Below are 23,909 nucleotides of genomic sequence, written 5' to 3' on the forward strand. Positions count from 1 at the left end.
ATATAGAACTGGAGGTCGCTGGAACAGAATGTTGCTACTCGGAGTTTCACGCTATTGCGATCGTCAGGCAACTGATCTATATATATATATATATATATTATTTTATTATATTTAAAGGGCTGTGGTGATTTAATTTAGTTTCATCAATCAATCTAGGTCAACCCTTGTAAGGTGGCTGACGATTTTAGTTTCAAAAGCTATAGAACCTATGGCTTGGATACAGAGTAACTTGGCTGTAACGTCCACATTAGTAGTTGCACATTAACAAAAGGTTGCCGTATGATACCATGATGTCACATACTGCTCTATTGTTAGAAAGTTAATATTTGTCTCTGTTATTTAAAATACTTTCTTATACATTTGAAAGCTGTTAGCTTACTTGTATATACAATGTAGGTAATTCAGATATTGACTTCACATTCAATCAAAACAGTATCAGTTGTGTGTTTCACAATACATTATTGTTCTGGAGTAATGGTTGTCTGTTCTTTTTTTACAATATGATACTTTATTGAACTGAGTTTTTAAAAAAAATGTAGTTGCCTTTGATGTAATAGTTATGTGGTTGAATTATTAATTATTATTGTTATTAATTATGGCTAAAAGTAATATTTTTGTGCATTTTTTGTTATTGTTTAATTTTATTATATTGTAAATATTTTTGTATACTATGATGTTATATATTGTTATTAATTTACTTATTGTTTATCTTTATTGGTTATTGTTTAATAATATTATTGTTAATTATTTTATTATTATTGTATATTTGTTTATAATATTTATATACTACTATACTATTTACTATACACTATACAAATGTGAAACCATAAGAGTAATTGGTATTATTACTATTTGTATTATTTATTGTTACTGAAAAGTTTGTTTTTGTATTTATAGGTGTGCTTCACTATTTGAATTCAGTACCTCAGAACTAGCGCAGCAGATGACAATTCTAGACTCAGAGCTGTTCTTAAAGATTGAGGTGAATTAACAATTATAAAATCTACAAAGTGTGTGATGAGCTGTATGTGTGCTATCTTACTACCAGTGAAATATCCAGGGTGTCAAATAAACAAGTTAATAGAAACTTTGTCCAGAGAAAAGCAGTCTGAACCACCAGACTGTTAACTAAATAATTTGGCATACTCTTTGTCCAGAAATAAAGCGATTTATTCAGATTGTCTATAAGCTCTTTGTTGTACAAACTCAATTTGTAAAAATAAAAAGCACAGAATAGTTCATAGTCAATCTATTGATTTTTTTTTGTAGATTCCTGAGGTGCTACTTTGGGCGCGGGAGCAGTCGGAGAAGTTGAGCCCAAATTTGACGATATTCACAGAACACTTCAACAAGGTCTCGTACTGGTGGGTATTGCTAGTAATTCACAGTAGTAGCAATAATAAAAATATTTTTTTAAGGTTTTAATAGCTAAGTTTTAATAGCTAAGTAATAATAATAATAAATTTGATTCCGTAAAATATTTATGTTAAAATTACTTCTGTGTTCATTATAATTCTGTCTAAAGATTGATTGGGTCGACTATAAAGCTAAGTCAGCGTAAAACTGAAAAATACGCAGATTTTGGATTGATTTTTCAAATAGTTAACCCTCGTTAACCCTAAAATGACTTAGTTTATTATAATCCTCAATCATTTATTAATTAATATCTGTCAAAATTAGAATAAGCGAATTTTGGCCAATTTATGAAAATTTAAGTTGAAATATACTATACTTTTAAAGGTCATGTAAATGTTCCATTAAATTTGAAACTTTTTTTGGTGGAAAATATTAATATGTTTGATATTTTATGAGAGATAAATGTATCAGCTTCAAAATGGAAATGATTGCGCAGCCATAGTGATTGACTGTATTTAGTGCGCATCGAGAAAAGAAGGTGTTCTCCATTTTGCCATGTTCAGTTTTTTGGTAAACTATGCCTGTTGAAAATTTGATGGTGGGGAACACATCGGACTTCAAAGGCATCGCGCAAACGTTCTTCACGCGCTGCGGCAGCTTTGATCTTGGTTCATTTGCATAGCACTGTGTGTGCGTAGCTTTTTCAAGTGATCTCCTTCTCAATAGTACCTCCATGGTTTGATATTGTTGCTCTAAGGTCTCACAAAACAATAGCGTATTAATGTAGGTAAACACATGCAGTTGTGAGACAGCACGTGTGATTGTTGGACACGCGTGTATTTATGGCACTGTTCTGATTGGTCAGTTGTTAAGTTTGATTGACACTTTGGAAACGTCCATTACCAGCAAATGTCTTGGATTTGACAAATATAATGATGTGTTTTTTTTTTTGGTTCTTACAGGGTACGTTCACTTATCTTACAAGAGTCGAAAGCTAGTGATAGGGAGAAGTTACTACAAAAGTTTATCAAAATAATGAAGGTTAGTTGATGTTTAAACATCATTATGTTTGGGGGTTTTTATTTGGGGACGTGTGAGTGGATGTTGGAATGGGGTTGGCAAGTATATCAGAAAATTTATTTTAGTATTAGTAGGGCATTTTTTAGTCTCCATTTAAAATATTCTACCTCTCAAAAAGATGTTATGATCTAGTGTAATAATGATGAAAGTATCCACATTTGCCAATCAACCACATAACAGCATATCAGTTCCCTGGTTTGAATAATTAGGAAGATTACTGATTACTGTTGTTTTATTTACTCACTTTTCTTTTATTTTTATCTTCATAGTATTTAAGGAAACTAAATAACTTCAATTCGTATTTGGCTATACTATCAGCCCTGGACTCGGCACCAGTTAGGCGGTTAGACTGGCCCAAGTCATATGTTGAGGTGAGATATTATGTGTTTATAATTGCTATCAGATGTACAGAATTCAAAGTGCTTATTTTACCATCTAAAACTCGACTTACCCTATCCTTAATTAAGGTTAGGGTTGGAGTGCGCTTTCACTAACCATCACTTAAATACTTTGTAAACTAATAGACGTACTACCGGCTAAATAAGCACAATGTTTAGAATCACTGTATGTAATACAGTACAAGCTTTTTCAAAATGTTGCTAATGTTGTCTTAGTAAGTAGTTAAGATTTCCTACTGTTGGTTATGTAATTATCTTTTTCTATTGTGTATCTACTCAAGTTCAGAGTATAAGCCATCAATTACAAATCTCATCTGACACATATGAGTTCCATTGCCTCAATCTGCTTCTATTGTGTGTTCTTCCGTCTTCGTTTTTTTAATATACTCCTCATTCATGTTTTATTTTCTGCCCTCAATTTTATTATTTTTTAGAATGTTAAAAAGTTCTGTATTTGTATGACAGTGTCAGTATTTCATTCTTTTATGCTTTCTTTTTTTACAGGATCTTAAGGAGTATTGTATTTTGATTGACAGTACTTCATCATTTCGTGCTTACAGAGCAGCTTTAGCAGAAGCTGAACCGCCCTGTATTCCTTACCTGTAAGTTTTGTTTCTCTTATCTAAGACAAAATGAACTGCTTATGGTAAAAAAAGAAAATTCCATTGATGCACTAAAAAAACCTGATTACAGACTACAGAATTCTTTAGATCAATTACCAACTAGTTGAGTATCTAGGCAAAGTATATACAAACAGCATAATTCTTTGTGGCTGTTAATTGTCATGAAAAATATTTTAAAATTATAACTATAATAATTTACTTAAATACTGTATACAGATAAACCATAAATATTCATAGTATTGTTTTAGTTTATAAGCATGCTTTATTGATGCCAAGAAAGCATTCGATCGTGTAAATCGAGATTGCCTTTGGTATAAACTACAAAGTATTGGTATTCATGGGAATTTCTACAGTTGTATTAAAAGTTTATATAATAATGTTAAGTCTGCCATCAGAATAAATGATCATATGACAAGTTGGTTTGTCATCTGTTATAGGGTAGCTAAATTTGCCTACTAAATCCTCTCCTTACGGCAGTCTTTTGTGTTTTTTTGAACTGACAATTTAATTGAATGCAGTCTCCCTTAATTTGATGATAGGCCGGCCTCTATTTTTATACTTTTATATATTGGTATATTTTGTGTCTTAATGTTTTTGTATGTCAACTCATTTAGCCTTGCGTGCTCCCAGTTTTGGGACACTGTTCTGGGCTCTTTATTTGTTTCCTGTATTGTTTTTATGCAATAAAGTGATTTTATATATTTTAAGAAATGTTTGTATGTTTTGTTTTTAAAACATTTTTAATCATGTTTTTTGCATGTGTTTTAAAAATGTCCTGTATTTCACTCATAAGCCAGAATTGGCTGGTCTCTGTTTTAATCTGAGAGTGTGAAACAAATAAATAAAGAACTAACTAACTATAAAAAGAGATATCTTTAAAATATACCTGTTTACTTGATGTTATTTAATGTTTTATTATTATCACTTCCTTAGTGGGTTGATTCTTCAAGACATTACATTCATTCATATTGGTAATCCAGACTTACTGGAAGATGGAAAGATAAACTTCACAAAATGTTGGCAGCATTTTACAATACTGGATAGTATGCGAAGATTTAAACAGTAGTAAGTAGACCAGTCAGTCAATCAATCAGTCAATCAATCGATTTATCGATTTTGAAAATGAAACTCAAATTATATTCAGTAGAGTTTTGCATCAATCTTGAAACTAACTAAAATACTGTATATGAATTTTTAAGTACATTTAGATTGTCTATTTTTGTATGTTTACCTGGAATAAGCCACTTATTTCATTTCACTTTCAAACATGTACATCCACATGTAAAAACAATTCATCAACATTAAAATCATCATCAGGCTCATTACCATCATCTTCAACATTATGATCATGGTTATGATCATCCAAATTATCTTGATTGTCAGCATCATTAACATTATCATCATTACCATCATTGATCATCATCAATATCATCATAACTATCATTGCTATCATCACTTATGTGATTGTCACTGCAAATATCACCAGTAATCGCATCATCATTGTTACTCTGGCAGCAACTGGTCTTTTTTACGTTGTATGCACTTTTAAATGCTGACTAGTATTGTACTTTTAGTAAAATGACAAACTGTTGTTGTCCTTACAGCCAATATGACAATCTTGTAAAGAAGGAAAATGTACTGTCATTCTTTAATGGATTCAATGACTATCTAGACGAGGAAGCTATGTGGCAACTCTCAAAGGCTATCAAACCACAAGGAGGACAGAAATAAAAGTGTTAACAAAGCAATAGAATGTGGAAGTCATATACAGGATATAAAAGAGCTAGGTGTTGGCAATCACAATGCCTCCTGTAGAAGGTTTTGACAACCACACCACCTGTAGCTGGTCGTGGCACGTGTCTGGAGACTCCATCCACCAGTATCAGCTTTCAAAAAGTACACCTTCACCAGTACCAGGAGTCGACATGCACGCTCCACCTAAAGATTGTGTTGCCCAACATTCTGTTCTTGTTCAAGATGTCACAAGATGTACTGCATCATGGTGGTGAAAGTGGAACCATACACACCCCCATCTGCAAAAGGTGTCAACCAACACCCTTGTGTCACAAAACACACCAAGACACCGCCACCTGTACTAGGTGTAAAAAATACACCTTTACTAGGAAACAGTAAACACCGTCCACCTGTGCTAGCTGTCATAAAATTTATTGCAATATGCCAATGAAATTGGAAGCAAATGAACCACCACCTGTAGATCAGGATGGTCGTCGAATCCAATTTACTACCTCTTTTGGTCATCTTATTGATTAAAATACCCCTTCTGTGCTTGGTGTATTAACTCAACTGTATTCACTGTGGGTCAAATTATTCATTATAAGGCTGGCTGGTAGTCTTGTAATAATCAAATGATGTTGCCTCTCAGATCAAAATGAGTATGATAACTAATTGGACAATAATGAGCAATTTGCCATCGCTCCCAAAAATTGTGCATAATATGCAGTATATACATTGAAAGGGATAATTATTTATAGCCAATACATTAGGCATACTGACAAAGTGTGATACAAATATAACTGAAATATTACTATTTGCAATACACTAATCGTATAATCTGTGTATTTTTTTTACGAACTTATATTGTGTAACTTGCCAGAAAAGCTTAGAATAACTTTGTACAGGTATACAACAGAAATTAAATCATCACTTTTGGATTGCTTTCCATTCAAGATAATTTATCAGTACCTGGACATAATGTATACAGGATAGTGTTACCTGGATGGGCAGGTGCCTGGATTATATCATTGCTGGCAAAAGTTCAGCATTTGTAAACGTTTTGGAGAGAGCAATATAAGTTGTTGTAATCACCTGACAAGTTTTAAAATAAATGTAATATACACAGCACTTTCGTTACAGTGGGATGGAAATTTTAATTGGGTGTTTATGGGATTTCAACAAATATAATGGCTATCTGGAGTGTGAATCGAACAACTGAGTAATCCGCTTGTTATTCAAGGGGCAGGGCCAGTAATACATAATGCCCCACAAACATACAAGTTTACTATTACGTATGCTATGGCTTCTGTTTGGTGGGAGCATAGCAACAGTATCCAAGGGCATGGCTATGGGGAACATCCATTAAGATTTAGATCTTACCTTCAATGGTTTTTTGCTAGTTCATTCCCGACAAACTGTGTTTGTATTAGCAATGAATTCAGATAAACAATGTTTTTTCTAGTTACTTGGTAAACTAAATTTGATGTGTTTTTTTGTACATCTACTTAACAGGGTAGTAGTTAGGTAACCACAATCAATAATGTGTTAATGATAGATTCATTAATTTGTTAATTAATCAATGATTGATTCATTAATTAATAGATACATGTCATATGACATGAAAAATGCAAATAAGTACAAGTTGAATGCCAGTGCGAATTGATACATACCGATTAATGACAGAAATCATAACAAAGCAATCTTATTATGTAGACAAGAATAATTACAAACCAATCAAAGAATAAGATACCAATAATTTATTTTAGGGATCATGAGAAATACTTAATTTACATGTTGAATTGTTTTAAAAATGCAGGGAGATCAATAGCTGACAGTCCAAACCTGTAACTTAATTCTCTGGCCCTTCATAGTTTTGGATATATAGGTCAAGTGTGATGTCATAATTTATTCATATCACTACTGTATATTGCTTGCTGCTGCACCTCTTCCGTGTGTAAATTTGGTGCTGAAAACATAATAATGACAAAAACAATTAATTAATTACTGGAAATTTGTTGAGACACTAGAATAATGTGTTCATGGTCGAATGATGTGTTGATTGATAGGTTCACAGCATTTGCGGATACAGGTTTACAGGTTTTTAGTGATACCTGCTGATGATTTGCTTTTTGATTAAAAAAAGACACATACAAACTGGGCAGTGAAAAAAAGTGGTTATTTTATTCATCAAAAATAGGATATGGAGAGTTAAGACATTATTAAATGGTTGCTTCATATAGCACATATTAGCCCAAGACCTCTAGATGCTTAACATTTTTACCCAGGTCATTGAAACATAATTCTTAATGAAACACATACTCAGCTCCCTGGTGGAGCGTTCCATAAACTTGTAGCATTTAAACTTATGGTATCAGGTACCCACCGTTTAAAAAAACTTGAACTTAACATTTTCTCTGGGATAGGAATTGGGAGCTGTTATTAGTTAGTAGTTAGAACCTAAGTACAAAGTAAATCAGTTTAAAGAATAATAATAAATTACATTTTGTATCAGTAACTTAAATGTGTACTACTCTTACACTTATATTATGCATTTTATATATAAAACAGTGATGTATACGTTGCGTTAACGTTTTCAATCACTCCCTCTTTGAACTAAACTGTTCTTAATAATGTTTGATGTTGTGATTTGCGTAAAGTGAGTATTTATTGTGAATGTTTGCTCATCATAAATCAATTGTTGGGGGCATTAGTCTAAGCTGCATCGGGCTTAGGCAATCTAGTATTGATTTTAAAAATATCTATACAACTATAGGTTTATATTTGAATAGTTCTTGGTAAAATGTCTCCTGTTGCATTCAAGCCACAGATGCATCCAGTAGTAATTAGGGCAAAACCCCTCTCACATCACGTGCTTGTGACCACCTCATAAGCAATGTACATGTGTGTGTGTGTATGTGACAAGGCCTAGCAAATATCTAGACCACGGGTGGAAATAAAAATGGGTGAAAGTGATTTTTTTTATTTCACTGAGGGCTGAACCCAAACCTTCATGATAGAGATTTACAGTCAGTTTTAATATCACTTTTAACTAACAATCTGCCTTTGGGTCGTTATTACAAGGGGTTTTCTAGCCAAAAATGATAGGCAGACCGCACACACATATTTTCTGCATATGTATGATGGCTCTCAAGGAAAAAAGAAATCAGGCCTAATTTTTTTCTTTATGAAATATAGACAAGAAAAATGATTAATTTTGGCCTTATATGTAGTTACGTTGTTCATTACTTTATTGCTGATTTTATACTTTTAAAAGAAAATTTGTATTACAGTATAATTTTGAATAATTTGTATTTGCTCCAACCATGGTTATCTAATTTACAAATTTCAAGTTTTGTTGTGAAAAACAATTATGTTTTTGTTTTTTGTCACAACATAAGACAAGAAATAAACACTCCAATGATTTAACCATTCCACTTCAAAAACCAAATTTTGTTGGGGTTGAGCCCCCTGAACATAACATTGTTCAGCCTGGTTATGCAGTATTTGTCATCAATTTAGGATGGGGCTGAATATTTGAGGGCTGGAGTGTATTTATCCGATTAGTAGTTATGCTTATGTTTGATAACATTTTTTAAACTATGCAAACCATGTCTTAGCAATGCAATGGTGGCTTTTGCAACTTTTTTTTATTTTAAGAGAAATTTCTGTAGTTAGTGGTAGCTGTGGGGGTAGCTGTTAAAAAGCAGTTTTTCTCAGAGAATGTCATGGTCCAAAATCAAATTATAGTTCGAAGGAAATACAAATGGCCTGTCCATGATTAATATTAATTTTTGAAGTAATTAAATATGAAGTACAGTAATTGAATAAGAAAAATGTAATTTAGAAGGTGAAAAGAGTCTTGCATTTAATCAATTTCCTTTGCAAAACTGTGATTTCAAATACAGTATTAATTTCAAGAAATATGATAGATATAACTATATTATCTATAAAGATGACAGCCACTTACATCTATACAAATGTGATTGGAAATATTTACAATTTCATATTACCCAATTCATCTCAGAATTTACCATTTTCTCTTTGAAAAAATAAACCCAAGTTTGCTATATATAGTAATAAAGTTGTTTATGTACTGTTGACTAAAATGGACTGAAAAGTACTGTACTTAATATTTGTGAAGTGTTTTCATTGCCCCATTGTGCATAGCAAATTTCCTCGAAAGCAATATATATTAAGGCGCGGTAGAAATTCCTGTTTTATTGTTGTTATTGCTATGTATCTAATGTTAAGATTCCTGAATGCTTACCATTTCTAGAAAGTTATCCAAATCAGTCAACCAGAAACTAAACCGCTCTAGTTAGTGTATTTGTATTGCTGAGAATATATTAGATGTTGACATCTAAGTTTGGTTTTCTTTTACTCTCTAATTAAGTAATTTGCTTAATTAAGAAATTAAGCTTGGTATATTCTTTTATAGGTAGATATTGATAAGTATTTGTATAGTTGGCATATAGCTGACACATTAATATTGTACATATTTTAGAATGCTGTGTATACGAAAATGATATAGGAAAACCCCTATTTATCAACATTTAGTTTTAATTTTTAAATAATTAAATTTCCTTTTATATTTCTCTATATTGAATGATTTTTTTGATTCGGATTTTTTTTTAGAGAAAACCTGGTTGTTTATTTTGTAATGGAAATGTCATTGATACAAAGATGTATAGATAACAGTGACAAATTTAACTATTTTGAGATGTACAGTCAACAATCTAAATGATAATCTCAAATACAGAATTTGATTTAAGAAAATAAATCAATATTCGACAACGAATAAAACATACTGTATAAGAATTTTATGTGTAATTTTATTGATTTCAAAACTTTGTACAACCTTCCACAACGTTATGTTACACCCATGTTAAAAATAATAAACTATTTATAGGAAATGGTATTCTTGTACTTACTGATTCTCAAAAACAATTTCGAGTCTGCATTCTATTACTGTATTATCCAATAGGAGGCTACTGAGGTACAGTATTCAATCTGACAAGATCTCAATGCTTTGGCAAATTTTGGAATCAAATTTATTTTTGACAACACACATACTAAATTGTTAAAAATCTATTAAACCACCCTTCCAGTGACACTCAATATTAACTCAAAAACAAAATCAAAACCAGAGCTTCACATTAGGAAATCGTTACAGAAAAGAATGGAAACAACTTTTTTTTAAAATAGAAAACAGCTGAATATCTATAAATGATATCATATTGTTGTACAGTATATGTATTATAAAAATAAAAACATCCTGAATCTTCTTTCCTGTGCTGCAACATGCACCATGATTCATTACCATCTTCTACTCTTTCAGAACATACATAGCATGCTCTTCCTAAAACTTTACATCATTATGCACATATTATGAGGTTAAAAAAGATATTTGTCACAGGCAAATTAATACACTTTCATTCTTCCCGAAAATATAATTGCTTAACATTAACCTATATGTAGCGCCCTCATTTATGCATGTTGTCGATCAGTGTCCCCTTTGGTTTTGCCTTTTTAGCAATTTCTCTTGCAGCCTGAAAAGACATAAAACATCAATAACGGTTATTTAAATAATATACCATTAAGTGAAAGGTGATTCAAAGGAAGCAGATATTGGCCTTGTTGGGAATATACAATAACATCACTGCTGTGACATTTTGGATATCATTTGAAAACTACTGAATGAAGAAACATGAAAGTCTCACCTCTTCCATTTTTCGCTTTGTCAATCCCTTCCTCTCCAGCTGCTTTTCAATTACCCTGGCATTCTGAGCATAAGAATCTGCAATTTCTCTCTGTAGTATAAAGAAATATATTTTCCTAGGTTGAATTATTATTCCTATTATTTAATATTATTTATTTATTATATTATTATTATTTATTATTGGTGGTCATGTCTTAAAGTTTGTATTAAAAACTTATTTTGACCTACTGCACACTTCTTTTTTTTTGTTTGTTTATATAAAATGTAATTTCAATTGTAATAATTATTGTTGATTAATTTATATTTTGTGTGTGTGTGGTAATAAAACAAACAATTTATTTCATAATTCCAAATATAACTCGGTCATCAAGCAATTTAACCCCATTATACCATCTGTCGTATCACTGCTAATGTGTCTTAAACCGTATCAGTACTCTTCTAAAATATCGTTATTCCAAATTTGAATATATCTTCTTTAAATATTGAAATTAATGATTTTTAAATGATTTTTAAATTAAAAGTAAATTTTTCTTGATGCTTAATTTTATCACATGCCACACAAGCTCCGACTTGTACTTTATCTGTTCACTCACCGCTTCTATCTCATCTTCTTCTTCATCAATTGTTGACACAGTAACAGAACTATACTTGCCCATCTCTTTCGTTCTCTTTGTGACCATAACCTAAAAAACATTTGGAATAATAATAAAGTCAATTAAAATGATACTATATTATGTATCTTAGAAGTACAGTACTATATTATAAATAAATTTAGACCAATTTCTTAGTAATTTCAAGAGTGTACAGAGATGCAGGCAGTGACATACTTAGGGGAGGGGTGAGACGGGAAATCGGTGGATGACGTGCAACCCAGATACACCACGACACGGGACATACAGACTCGTATGACCCAACATTTACATGCTGATGTCAAATGGAGGCAACTCTGACAGTGCAACAGCTGGACCAGAGTGCAACCTTGTTCCATTCATTCATTTTAACGTTATTTACCATTCATAAATTTGTATTGTTTTGTTCAGGCTTTTTTGCCACTCTTCATCAGGAAAAAACTAGAGTATTTTTTGTGATGATGATCTTACCATCATTATAATCTTTGTCCAAACCAATTGGTATGGGGTGCTTGGAAATGATAAGCAATTTACCTTTTTATCGGGTTTAACTTTAACTGGTATTGGTTTCAGAGCCGGACCCTCGCCACTTGTATACACAGCACCTTCTACTACAAATAATATACTTGTATCCTTCTCCTTGTGATGATAGAACAACCTTAAGCCACATCTAGCAGTAGGTAACAAATAACAATCAAACGTTTGCACATTAATATATACATGAACATAAAATAGTTGAAATACCACATTTAAAAAAAATAATAGCACAGTAGTAGTTAACTGTCACTGAGTGTCCGAATGGCTGGCAAACACAATACTGTAATGTACCGAAAGATTCTTAGGATGGGCTAAGCCACCATTTCTGAATTTCATTTATTTACTATCACTCATAAAGGGTATGGCAGAATAGATCCCCATTACCTCAGCTTCCTAAGCTTTGTTGTGCTACAGTAGAAGGATTTAACATTAAAGAGTTTGAAAAAAAAAATAGTACCTTTTGCATTTTTGTCTGTATTGCCTTTCCACTCCACCTGGTCTGCAATAAGAAACAAATAGACATTTATATCTTGGCAAATTATTGTTGTCACATTACATTTTGTATAAGCAATACTCCTGTTATACACTAATACCTTTTTAAGTGAACCGTTTCATCACGTTCGCAAGTCATCTTGTGTACGTGCTTACTGGCATCTATAACACGAGCACCATCACGTTTTCTCAGTGGTAACTTGTCCAATGTACAATCTGAAAAAAATATGTCAGTACAGTAGTATTAAAGATTGATTGCCAAAATTCTGATGTAAGAGATTTCATTTAAGTATTCCCTCTTGTAAGAGCCACATAAGAAAAACTGAGAATATTCATTATGCAGTTTTTACTAACTTTACATCTTTATGATTAATATTGATTGTTATTGATTTAGTAAAATATTTTATAATTTTGTTTAAAATTTATATTTTAATATTTAAAGGACATTATTGCACAAAAATTAGTGATTATAGAGTACTACAGTGTTGCGTCACAATACCATGTGATACTACTCCGTTGCTATCGTTGCAAAATGTGTTCAAACGGACTCCGTTTTCTGCACTGACAAAACCACTGATCCCATATTAAAATGTTGTATCTTATTTTTTCTTCATAAATTTTAAATGATGATTAAATGTGTGTTCTAAACACTGTTTAATCCCACAAAAACTACTTTTAAAATATCATCCTCACCAGAATCAGAAGTGGATTTGGAGGAAGGTCGAGAACCTCCAGACCCAGGATGACATAATTCACCTGAATCATCAAGCCCACTTTCATCACTTTGTCATAATCCATAACTGTTAGCTTCAAAAAGAAGCAACAGATCAGGATTACCCCAACTGATGAGGATAAACTCTACTATTGCAGAGACACAGCATCTATACTTCAAAATTTGTCTGCTACAACTGGTGTCATATAATAATTTCCCTTTTCTTTTCAGTAATTCTTAATATCGCGAAAGTAACAATATTAAATAAATAATATTATAAGGCTTATTTATGTATATAAAAAAATAATGCACAGAAAAGATGAACAGAGTAGATATTTGTGATGGGAAGTGTACAACATGTATACAATGAATATTCATATTTTATCTGGCTCTAGAGGGCCGATCAAAATAAACGCTCTGGTCATCATGAAGACAATGTCGCTAGTTTTTTGTTTGTTTTTTATAGTTTAGCGATTTTACACTAAAATCACATCCCATATAACATTATTTATACTAATTAATAAGTCTTATAGTCATGTAAATGATGTCTCTATAAATCTACTATAGAATTTTATTACAACCATCGACTGTACTAGGCTAGGCCTAAGCCCACATTACGTAGCGTAGTTGGATAAAAAGGCCAAATAACAGTTTTACATGGGCTTACCGTACCGAATACACTGTACACCAACCAAAGCCACTAGGGCCTAGCAAATGGTCACAAACAAACTCACCTAAAATTAGAACCATTTGCCCACACATACAATAATACGTTAACAATGGCTTCTCTTGCTTATATTCTTCACGATCTTTTGTGTCAGACACAACAATACTTCGTGTCACTACCTTCGGCATTTCAAAATTTACTTCGAGAACGTTTAATTTAAGATAAGACGTGTATGGGCTTATTCGACTGGTTCATTTCGTTGAGTACGAATTTTCGTTGAGTATTATTTTCATTTGACTGGTTCGTTAAATAGACTTCGTTGACAACGAAAATTAACGTAAACCAGAGTGCGTTTAATCAGCGTTAAGTTATCCACGTGACCAAAAAAAAAAAACATGGCCCATTGGTAAGTTTATAAACAACATTTTGCGTTAATACAACTTAGATTAAATTCGTACTCAACGAAATGAACCAGTCGAATGAAGTGCAACAGGTTAATATAAATATTCATGAGTAATGTTGAATATTCATAATTAGTTATTCTTGATTTGACGGCACACTTTTATCAAGCAAGGCACTTTAATATCTCGCTAACATCTCTACCTACCTGACAGCTTCATTATTTTTTAGTTGGTTTTTATACGTCATTCAATGAAACATAAGTACTGTACATCATTTATATTGCGCATGCAGTCTACTTTATTTAATCATAATATTATACAGGGAATTCAACAATAACAAAACCTATTTTACTTGTACATTATCGAATCAAAACACAGTGAGATATCTTTTATTGTAATTAATTCATTGCCTAAAACAGTTGGATATAGATGACATCATCATTTATATTTATGGATAATATGTTATGTTGATAATTGTGGTATTATTTCACTTCCAGCGGGGAGTGATATTCGTTTTGCATTTCTTGTGCTGTGTCCAAAAGTAGTTCCGTATCGAAACTTCTGGCCTGCAAAGATGAAAAGAAATATGCATATCTTTTTTTACGTTAGGTACAATCGTAGATAATGCATATAAATTAGTGAGATTGCGCATGATAGGTGACATCATCTTCAATACTTTGGCCTACCTGGTATATGTCCAGTATAGTGTGGGACTAGACCGGTGTCGAGCGTATAAATTCGTCGAAATTCCTTTCGGACTGGTGACAGTCTGGTCAACTTGACAGGGTGGTCCATTCGTGTCCTAGTTTTCTCAAGATCGCCAGTAAATGAATTCAATGCTTCGTGAGTTATAATCGGATATCCCATGCCTATTAAATTTCGGGCCTTCGGTACAAATCCAGTGTAACCTATGAAGACGATGTGTTACGATGGAAAATAAATTTAGTCTAAACTTAAGTTTACTCTAAACGTATTCCTCCATGGTTATTACATAATACTTTATTGATTGCTTGAGACTTTTATTCATGTTATACCGTAAAACCTCGAATTGAAGCCCAGTGGGCTTAATCTCGAGAAGAAGCCCATCTCCAATTAAAGCCCTCTCTTTAGTTTGCAAAATTAGCCTCATAAAGAAGCCCATGGGCTTCTTTTCAAGATAGCATAGGCTACTGCTCGAGATAGTACAGATACACTGTACATGGATTTCAAAAAATATAATAAATAAAAAACAAAGCTTAGTTTATACAGTAATTTAGGTGATTTAATGCCAGTTAAATACACTCCATGATACAAATTGATGTCATTTATTGTTTTATAGTACAAATTCACAAAATTTACAGCATTCATTTTGAAAAGAAGCACCCCCTCCCACCCCACCCTCCTTCTTTACTTTACCAAAGTAGCCTAAGCTGTGGGTACGTGTGTAGGATGAGGCAACAACCAATCACAATGCAGAACTCAAGTAGTACGTGAATGGATATGATACAGTATTGTGTCGATTAAAAAGAAATCTGTATTGTTTACGCTGGAAAATAATCTTCTGAATTGTAACTGATATTAATAAAACTACCCCACAATACACGCATTAAATTTATTTTGGAACAATATCAAGCGCCGAATAATTCTATAAATGTATCAAATGTTCACTGTCATATCACATAGGCCTACCTCCCATGAAAAAGATAAGCGTCGTTATATTATGGGTGGATGACACTGATCTCTACTACAACCAGCTCCCGAGAATGAAAAAAAAAACAAAACAAAACTTTTAGACTGGACGGTTTATGACGTCACTGAGGCCTCAAAACATGGCGTCGCGGTGGTCTTACTTTTTATGTACAGGGATTGGCCGATGAGCTATCCAGCTATTAGAGATTAGAGTAGAGATCAGTGGTGGATGATAGTGAGCGAACGATTTGGATTGTTTTGCTCACGACGTACGCAGACCCGCGCACGTAGGATGGCACTACTCACCTGAGACAAAACATTTGCCAGGGTCATTGTTTTTCATATAATATGGGGATGTGGAGTGCTGCTTCTCATTTGGCGACACGTATGGAACTTTCATTGGTCGAAGATGTTTCATAGGGTCAACATCTATATCCTATTCAGAAGCAAAATCTGCACATGAATTTGAAATTCTTTATCGGGCATCGTACCGTAATATTTGTTGAAACTGTTCATTACTCTTTTAATTTTGGGAATGTTATACATTATATTTCAGCACGGTATCTTTTATTGAACAAATATAAATATGTACATAAAACAGTTTATAGAGTAAAACTGAGTTGTTAAAATATAGAATGTAAGAAAACTAATAGTAATACGCCTAGTAGTCTTACCAAATTGACGGTATGTAAAATAATCGCTTACCTTCTTTTTAATTTGCGCTACTTTGTTTCTATAGGCAATCTGGTCCTTTTCAAAGTCCGCAATTGCGTTCAAACACGTCTTGGCATATCTCGAGCCATAGTAATGCTCGCCTTTTGGGATATATCCTAAATATGACAATAACGGACAATGGTGAGGTGGTCTAATTATTCATTGACATTGTTCATTATCTTTTCTTTTTCCAAATTGTTTATTACAAAACACATAAATTGACAAGATGAAGCATAGTCAATTTAGATGTTTTTGCATGCTAGCTATTATTATTATTTTTTTTTTTAAAGGTTGGGAATGTAAACGAAAAAAAAAAACACAACAATCTTTTTTCCAGTGAAAATCATGTCACTATCATAAACCTAAGAGTCATCATTCTTACCAGTATAGCCAGGAACCATTATTTTTCCGAGTTTCTGATCTCCCCATCTAGCATTTCTCTCTTGCAACAATCCCCTCTTTGCGTCCTCTTCCTTGCCAAACACACCGGGGTTTATATCCGAGAGAATGGCCCTACCTGATGGTGCGATGTTGTCGCTCGTTAAAAGCTTCGAAGTTGTACATCCAAATGTTTTACCGAATTGGAACTTGAATTGTGGACAAAACCCACGGTACCTAAGCATACAAAATTAATTAAAAGCTAGGTTCAACAGAGTAGCTTTGTTTAGAACTTAATTTGAATGAACTATTATTAACATTTTATCGACTAAAATTTGTTTTGAAACTTACCCTGGGATATGGTACGGGTCGGGTGTCATCAAAATACTCTTGCCGTTCTTCGGTGCTGGCATCTTGAAGTTGTTTGAGGATGGATGCTGGAAGATGTGTCAATGACAGAAATTGGCAGCAGTGAGTAGTGGATACGGCTCACGTTTCTCGTGATACCCGGCAACGGGACAACAGTTGCGCGCAGGAACCTCGCACGCGTTCATTGCCATAGGTACAACCATGGTAACCATGGTAACACCAAAGATACTAATGTTTCTAGTATCTTTGGTAACACGTAATGCATTAATAACACATGGATCAAATTCGTGTTTCTGCTTAAAGTTGTTTGAGTAGCCGTCCGTAATTAGTCAGTACAGTAAATTACATCATGTAGATGAATCGGTAGCAATTTTTTTGGGATCAATATTTAATTTGATATTATAAAAACTTTTGCCTCGACCGATGAGGTTTCACCAGGTGTAGGCCTTTAATTTAAAATATAAGAATTCTTCTATTTGAAGTAGGACCGTTGTAATTTATTGTACCACCACGACCACCACCAGTTGTTGCTTCTGAAAATGAATCGGCCCAATTTCTTAGGCAAAGGCCGATTTAACTTCCAGTAGGCACACAAGTTTATACTAATCATTTTTTATATTCTAATCTTTTTGTGATAATATATACACGTGCAATATTACAATCATTCTGATTTGGTCAAAAAATCAAATTGTATCTGTAAAAGTTATGCTGATCGGCCCCCTATGGGAGAACCATGCTGTAGAATCCCCAGCAGCTAAAAGAACACGAAAGAATACTGTTTTTAAAGAGACTGCCCTCTACAGACCCCCACATTGGAAATAATGAAAATTGGGTAGAAAAGAAGAATATTCAGGCAATCTCTTACAAACATTAGGCACTTCGACGAGACTAGATCACCAGAGGCAAAACAAAAGCCAACTTTACTTCCGTTGTAATCAACTTCTTCAGTGCTTCTTCCTCCTTTTGTTCTTAACTTTGGTCATTATGCTGATTTGCAAATATAGGTGAAAGTAATCGAAGATGGGGAAATCTCCTAGCAAGCTGAGTGCAAGCGATATCAAGGAAATCCAAGATAGTACATATTGTAAGTACAGCACTGTGAATGACAACAAAATGGATAGGCCTAGGCCTAGGCTAGCCTAGCATTTAGTAAAGCCTAGGCCCAGAGAGGCTGGGCTTTACTAATTCCGAATCTAGGAGTGTTGGCTAACCCGTACACAAACCAACCCGTACCCATGCCAACCCCGTACCCACTTTGGCTAACCCGTACTCAAATTTTAGTCGACCCGGGACCGTACCCATGTTTGGTTAATCCGTACACACGTTATTTTGGTCAACCCGTACCCAAAACATCTCGTTAACCAATGTTATGATGAATGTTTAAATTGTATTTATTTTCAATAAAGCTGAAAATAAGGTACAGGACGTACATGTACTATAATTGTTGGTTTATTTTATGGTATTTTATTTTTGTTATGCATTTCGGTCGCGGAATGTGCGACTGCGTATCTACAACATGGCATGGTAGCTAAGCAGTATTACCATTTTTTAAACATGAAACTATACTAGTAACTATAATTATATGGTAGTAAAGTTTATTATTATACAGCACTATACTATAGTATCACTTGTTAACAACGAAGGTTACTATAAATAAAGTCGACTTGGTTTGAGACACGTTTTTATTATCGATAATTGTTTTATGTTTATTAATTCTTAAATAAAAGATTAGATTTATGAAATAAGTGTAGTACTGTGAAATGTTGGAATTTTGTCTTCAAAGGAATAGATATTTCAGTAATAGACATAGATTGCGCACAGCTATGGTGGGCCTAGTACTCACATAATTTTTCTAGGCTATGCGTCTTCATCTCTGGCCTTACTTAGTCTAGTGTAAATTCTACTCTAGGTCCTTCGAATCAAGAGATAGGCCTAAACCTACTGTATTTTGTTGACTATAACCAGAGAGTTATGAACACAACAATATTATGTCGGGAAGCGAATCTTAAGTACTGTATTGCATTGGTGGCGCCAGGATTTGCCCGGTGGGGGTGCCGAGGTCCCCGACGGGGGGTGGGGGCAGTTCCCTGATAAGGTGTCAGATTTCCCAGACGAAAGCAAAGTGGGCGTGGTCGAGCTTAGATTAAAAGGTTCCGAAAGAAGCCCCCGAAAATTGCGACAATTTAGGGGTTTCAAAGGCTTAATCGATTTTAGAGTACTAATATGTAAAAAATACATATAATATTTTTTTCTCCCCGACGAATTGTGCTTTTTCCTCCCCGACAGGGGGGTGGGGGCAGCTCTCCCTGATGGGGGGCCCTGGCCCTACCTCCCGCTGGCGCCACCACTGCTGTACAGTATTGCATTTGCAGAGCCACGTGCAGGCATTGTGGGCGACTCAGAACTGCCCATTTTCCAGCGGGGTATAAATGTTTTTAACATGACGCGTGTTGTAAGTGAACTTTTCACAGATTAGGCAGTGGTTAAGCCTTACATTTTTGGGAATCCTCACCGAATATTAGTATGAAAACAATGTACATTCAATCAATAAAGGTTGCTTTTATTAAACGCATATATAATTTAGATTTAGTTTAATGTAACAATCGATAGATTTGAAGAATATAAAGAATTTGCTAAAGGTAGACCAGGCCCAATTAGGCTACGCCGAGTTGATTAGACCAAGCTGTCACAGTAAAAGTGTCCATCCCAAATAATTGTTGGCCGTCCAAAAGACAGCCGGACGGCTCGCTGCAAAGCCTATAGTCTCGTCGGAACAACCTAGTTGATAAGGTCCCAGCAAAATGCCAGTATAAACATACGTAAACTTGTGAGTTTTTTGGATATTCGCATATTTCTGGCTATTAAGATGTTCTGGTTATTAAGTTTGACATTTTGGAAGGTCTATTGACGTATTGTGCTGTTTGGCAACTCAGATATTTTGCCTTGTACAGTAGTTACTGTATTACTTTTTTACTGTTAACTCTGTGTATCTGTCCTGATAAAATGCTTAGTGCTAAGAATGGCTAGTGGTAACAATTTTTTTTTTCCCGTTCACATCCAACAGCAAGTACACTCACCACTTACAGGATGGAATGATGCTCTATAAACTAAGTTTCTTTGATGAATCTTGGGAGTGGTGTTGTTTTTTAGTCATGAGAAAATATTCTGCAGTGACGGGGTATGAACCCAGGACCCTGGGATTGAAAAGCAAACATTTTAACCACCGCGCCCCTCCAAATAATAGTTAAAATTGCTCTTGGTTATAGCTTGTAAAATGTGATCCATACAAAACACGTCTTTATTACCGTAAAACTGTACAAGTCGTCCTAAAAAAAAAGAATCATTACAACAAGGAAGTTGTTTAATATACAAAGAAAATTAAAGTAGAGTAAGTATCATCTAGGCTACAAACATAATGCTTGAGGATTTTTATAGTTGATTTTTCGCTTTTTTTTATGGTAAATTGAGGTCTTACTATACTATGACAAATATAGAATTACAGTTTTTTCACGTTTAATGTTAAGTATATCTTTTTATTTCCCAGTTGATAAAAGAGAAATACAACAATGGTGAGTACAAAGTGTATCCCACTGTATTAAATATTTACTTATTGTGTGCTATGTACTTTAGATTTTATGATGCAAATGGTTTTTACAACATTCTTGAATGTTGGTGAAAGTTTTGTTGCCGTATGGTGAGATGTTAAAACATTTTGGATTAATATAGGCAATGTATTTACATTTCTTTAATGCATAATGAACTAACATTTTGAAACTTTAGTGCTCAAAGAAACAACTATTACCGGTAATTTAATACCATGCCTCTCTTATGATAATATTGGACGGACTCTTGTCTATGAGTCTTGAGGAGTGAATAGCTGGTCATTTGGGACCCTTGATGCTCTATGCAGGCAACGTAAGTCTTTTTATGGTCATTATAGAATGAACCCTCACCACCCTAACCAAATTTCTTTTATGATGCTCGGTGAGTAGACAACTGATCATTTCCGGATATTTCGTGGCCTAACCCATGGAGATACAGATCTCTATGCCAAACCACATTAATGAGGCTTAGGAAATAATAAAAAAATCTGATCATTACAGTGCTGTATGACCCCATGGCCTATGAGGCTCAAGGTGTGTTCCATAGGATTACTTTTGACACAGGGTAAATACAGTACAGTAATATTAATAGCTTGGTTATTTTTTTGTTGTGCAACGTTTACTTGGTTAAACCACAGATCCTACAGTATATACAAAGGGATAGGAAACGATCTCTACCAGCCCCTACGATCCTATACCTACAACACTACATACCTCGCTAATTGGATAATTTCCTTGGCCTATGCTTGTAATTTGCTGCAGGCAGTTTTCGAAGCTTTTAAAGAGCACCACATATCGTCAAGGATTGTAAAACATCGGGGGAAAATCTACAACCCTATCTATTGTTGGCTTAATTTCCTCCTTTTTTACACTGTTGCTTCTTTGTAATGTCGGTAGATGTTGAAGACATTACTGTAAGTGGTATCAATTTCAAGGCAGGTCGATTAAAATCATGAGAATTTTAACCAAATTTTTGAGTGTATTTCCAAGCTTACTCATCAGAAGTGAACTACATTCCAATGCCGTAATAACTCGAAAATCTAAGTTAAGATGATTTTTTTTTGTGTGATAATTTCAAATGCGTATCGTAGAATCAGCTAAAATTCTGTTTAATATAATACTGAGTTAATAAACTGTATGTAGAACATTTTCTATACAAATTTCACTGTGATTTACGGCAATTAACACGCAAACAAATACACCATAATTTATGCATTTAGAAGTTTTACAGGGGATATTGGGTGTGTGTAGATCTGGGTGATCAGTGTTCCCAGTGCTACTACTCTGCAGAACCATGTGTAATCGACGTTCGGAGAATAAAATTAAATGTAATATTAATGTGACTGATTAGGTAAATAGGCATAATTAATTGTCTATGATGCTACTGTATTATTTTTTATTTTTAAGTTTGGAAAGGGCAGTAAATGAAATTCTATTTAATTAAATAAATAAAAGTAAATAACTGTAAAAATTAGGCCACAGATCCTATAGGTTGTAGGCCTATGATTAGGCCTATTAAGTATTATACAATATATAATACTTACACCACTTTATTTTGACGACTCGGAGCAATTGATTATTTCTTTATATTTATGCAATACTGTATTTCTTTTATATATTACGGGTTGAACTCAAAATCAAAATATGTAGTTATTATTTTGAATAATATCGTCAGCTCAGGCCTACCAATTAATCAGTGTGGTACGGTACAGTGCACTGATGAAATGTGTTGCCGTGCTGTGAATAAATACTGTAGGCCTACATTTTCATGTGCTTTATCATCATCGTGGGATTACGGTATTACCTCATTCAATAACAAGTTAACATTTCTATATTAGTAAAAACTGTAAGTGTAACTGTATAGGATCTGTGCTGTAATGTTCAATATCGGCAATCGTGATTCCCATTCTTGTGCAAGAATTTTGTGCATAGTAGTTGCTAGCTCCGCAGGCCTGGGCTAGCCTAATACCAGTTGCTGTAGTCTTGGGCCTTAGATCTAGTCAGCACTATGAAACCGGTAGCGGCCTATTGTCTAGAATAGATAAATAATGTACTGTACATGATAAATAATAAAGATAAATAATTTATAAATAATTTATATGAATGTTAAAATTGACAGGATCTGTGTAAATAGCTAGGCCTACCCACTCAAGCCTACTGACAAGCTGAGTGTATGAAGGTTGTGTCCTTAAAATGCCTGCTGGCTAAATTTTACACTCCTGGAAAATCAATTAGCTACGCGCCTATGACAGAGGAAGATACTGTACTGGGTTGCCTATCTGTTTGTATATAGGATCTGTGGTTAAACTAATACTACTGTACATGGTTTGGGTTGCACCAAGGGTAATGTCACACAACCTATTCACACACGATTTGTAGGTTTTAGTTCAACCAAAAAACTACAGTATAGTCTGAACAGCGCTTAAGGAATGTAATTTTGGGTACTCAGTGACAGTATACTATTGTCCGACCACTTCAGTAATCGGTCCACTTTCAGATTGTCGGAGTGGAAAATCCTGGACTATTTCAATAAATGAACCATTGTTGTTATGATACAGTATGTTTCAATTATTTTATTATAGGCACAAAGACTTTATGAAGGATTGCCCTAGTGGAGCGCTAAGGAGAGAGGTATGTAGCATTTTTCATATGTTTTTGATAATTTTCATTGGGAATAATTTCTTCATTTCTGTTATAAGTTAATCAATTTCAGATTCCTTAATGATTGCCATATTTCCTCAAAATTGGCCCGATTTTTGGGGGGGTGGGGTGGGGGATTATACCCGGGGATTCCCCTGTGCATGAACCACGGGGATTCCCCTGTGCATGA

General features: G+C 33.8%; 4 protein-coding genes and 1 non-coding gene across 7 annotated transcripts in view; 2 read left to right on the plus strand and 3 right to left on the minus strand.

The window, feature by feature from the left end:
* Nucleotides 1-8,876, plus strand: part of LOC117120966 (rap guanine nucleotide exchange factor 1-like) — a 49,800-nt gene extending 40,924 nt beyond the window's left edge. For all 3 annotated transcript variants that reach the window (XM_033266067.1, XM_033266068.1, XM_033266069.1), the window contains 7 exons: nucleotides 898-982; nucleotides 1,270-1,364; nucleotides 2,319-2,397; nucleotides 2,706-2,807; nucleotides 3,339-3,436; nucleotides 4,391-4,522; nucleotides 5,062-8,876. In XM_033266067.1, coding sequence (XP_033121958.1) covers nucleotides 898-982; nucleotides 1,270-1,364; nucleotides 2,319-2,397; nucleotides 2,706-2,807; nucleotides 3,339-3,436; nucleotides 4,391-4,522; nucleotides 5,062-5,188 — 718 coding nt within the window. In that variant the 3' untranslated portion in view covers nucleotides 5,189-8,876. The remainder of the gene's footprint in view (nucleotides 1-897; nucleotides 983-1,269; nucleotides 1,365-2,318; nucleotides 2,398-2,705; nucleotides 2,808-3,338; nucleotides 3,437-4,390; nucleotides 4,523-5,061) is intronic.
* A 1,133-nt stretch (nucleotides 8,877-10,009) lies between these two features.
* On the minus strand, nucleotides 10,010-14,212 carry LOC117120967 (UPF0428 protein CXorf56 homolog). The gene is made up of 7 exons (XM_033266070.1): nucleotides 14,015-14,212; nucleotides 12,670-12,784; nucleotides 12,534-12,575; nucleotides 12,074-12,209; nucleotides 11,504-11,593; nucleotides 10,912-11,001; nucleotides 10,010-10,740 (listed from the first exon to the last, which is right to left on the minus strand). Exons 1-7 carry the CDS (start codon nucleotides 14,133-14,135, stop codon nucleotides 10,675-10,677), a joined length of 660 nt encoding a protein of 219 aa, XP_033121961.1. The 5' UTR covers nucleotides 14,136-14,212; the 3' UTR covers nucleotides 10,010-10,674.
* Nucleotides 13,266-13,417, minus strand: LOC117120973. Its single transcript, XR_004447452.1, has one exon. It is a non-coding gene; the product is annotated as a U8 small nucleolar RNA (small nucleolar RNA).
* Nucleotides 14,213-14,810: 598 nt separating the features above from the next.
* LOC117120948 (protein FAM166B-like) lies at nucleotides 14,811-17,521 on the minus strand. Its single transcript, XM_033266044.1, has 6 exons — nucleotides 17,460-17,521; nucleotides 17,113-17,345; nucleotides 16,722-16,846; nucleotides 16,323-16,452; nucleotides 15,035-15,256; nucleotides 14,811-14,914 (listed from the first exon to the last, which is right to left on the minus strand). Exons 1-6 carry the CDS (start codon nucleotides 17,519-17,521, stop codon nucleotides 14,811-14,813), a joined length of 876 nt encoding a protein of 291 aa, XP_033121935.1.
* An 822-nt stretch (nucleotides 17,522-18,343) lies between these two features.
* The window catches only part of LOC117120970 (neuronal calcium sensor 1-like), a 23,062-nt gene continuing 17,496 nt past the window's right edge, over nucleotides 18,344-23,909 (plus strand). Inside the window, exons 1-3 of the mRNA XM_033266072.1 lie at nucleotides 18,344-18,561; nucleotides 21,022-21,046; nucleotides 23,662-23,710. Coding sequence (XP_033121963.1) covers nucleotides 18,498-18,561; nucleotides 21,022-21,046; nucleotides 23,662-23,710 — 138 coding nt within the window. The 5' untranslated portion in view covers nucleotides 18,344-18,497. The remainder of the gene's footprint in view (nucleotides 18,562-21,021; nucleotides 21,047-23,661; nucleotides 23,711-23,909) is intronic.

This window comes from Anneissia japonica, unplaced genomic scaffold (assembly GCF_011630105.1).
Source record: "Anneissia japonica isolate Jap-2015-1 unplaced genomic scaffold, ASM1163010v1 scaffold1239_len605302_cov174, whole genome shotgun sequence".
NCBI lineage: Eukaryota > Metazoa > Echinodermata > Crinoidea > Comatulida > Comatulidae > Anneissia > Anneissia japonica.

What these genes read in the sequence shown, in the direction of transcription:
- LOC117120967 (XM_033266070.1), bottom strand. Translation starts at nt 14,135, where the DNA reads ATGCCGAAGGTAGTGACACGAAGTATTGTTGTGTCTGACACAAAAGAT. An exon ending in GCAAATGGTTCTAATTTTAG is followed by an intron (nt 12,785 to 14,014) that starts GTGAGTTTGTTT and finishes TATTTTTTTCAG; the next exon opens with ATTGTACATTGGACAAGTTA. An exon ending in AAGAAGATGAGATAGAAGCG is followed by an intron (nt 11,002 to 11,503) that starts GTGAGTGAACAG and finishes TTTATACTACAG; the next exon opens with AGAGAAATTGCAGATTCTTA.
- LOC117120948 (XM_033266044.1), bottom strand. Translation starts at nt 17,521, where the DNA reads ATGCCAGCACCGAAGAACGGCAAGAGTATTTTGATGACACCCGACCCG. An exon ending in GACCCGTACCATATCCCAGG is followed by an intron (nt 17,346 to 17,459) that starts GTAAGTTTCAAA and finishes TTGTATGCTTAG; the next exon opens with GTACCGTGGGTTTTGTCCAC. An exon ending in CTATACTGGACATATACCAG is followed by an intron (nt 14,915 to 15,034) that starts GTAGGCCAAAGT and finishes TCATCTTTGCAG; the next exon opens with GCCAGAAGTTTCGATACGGA.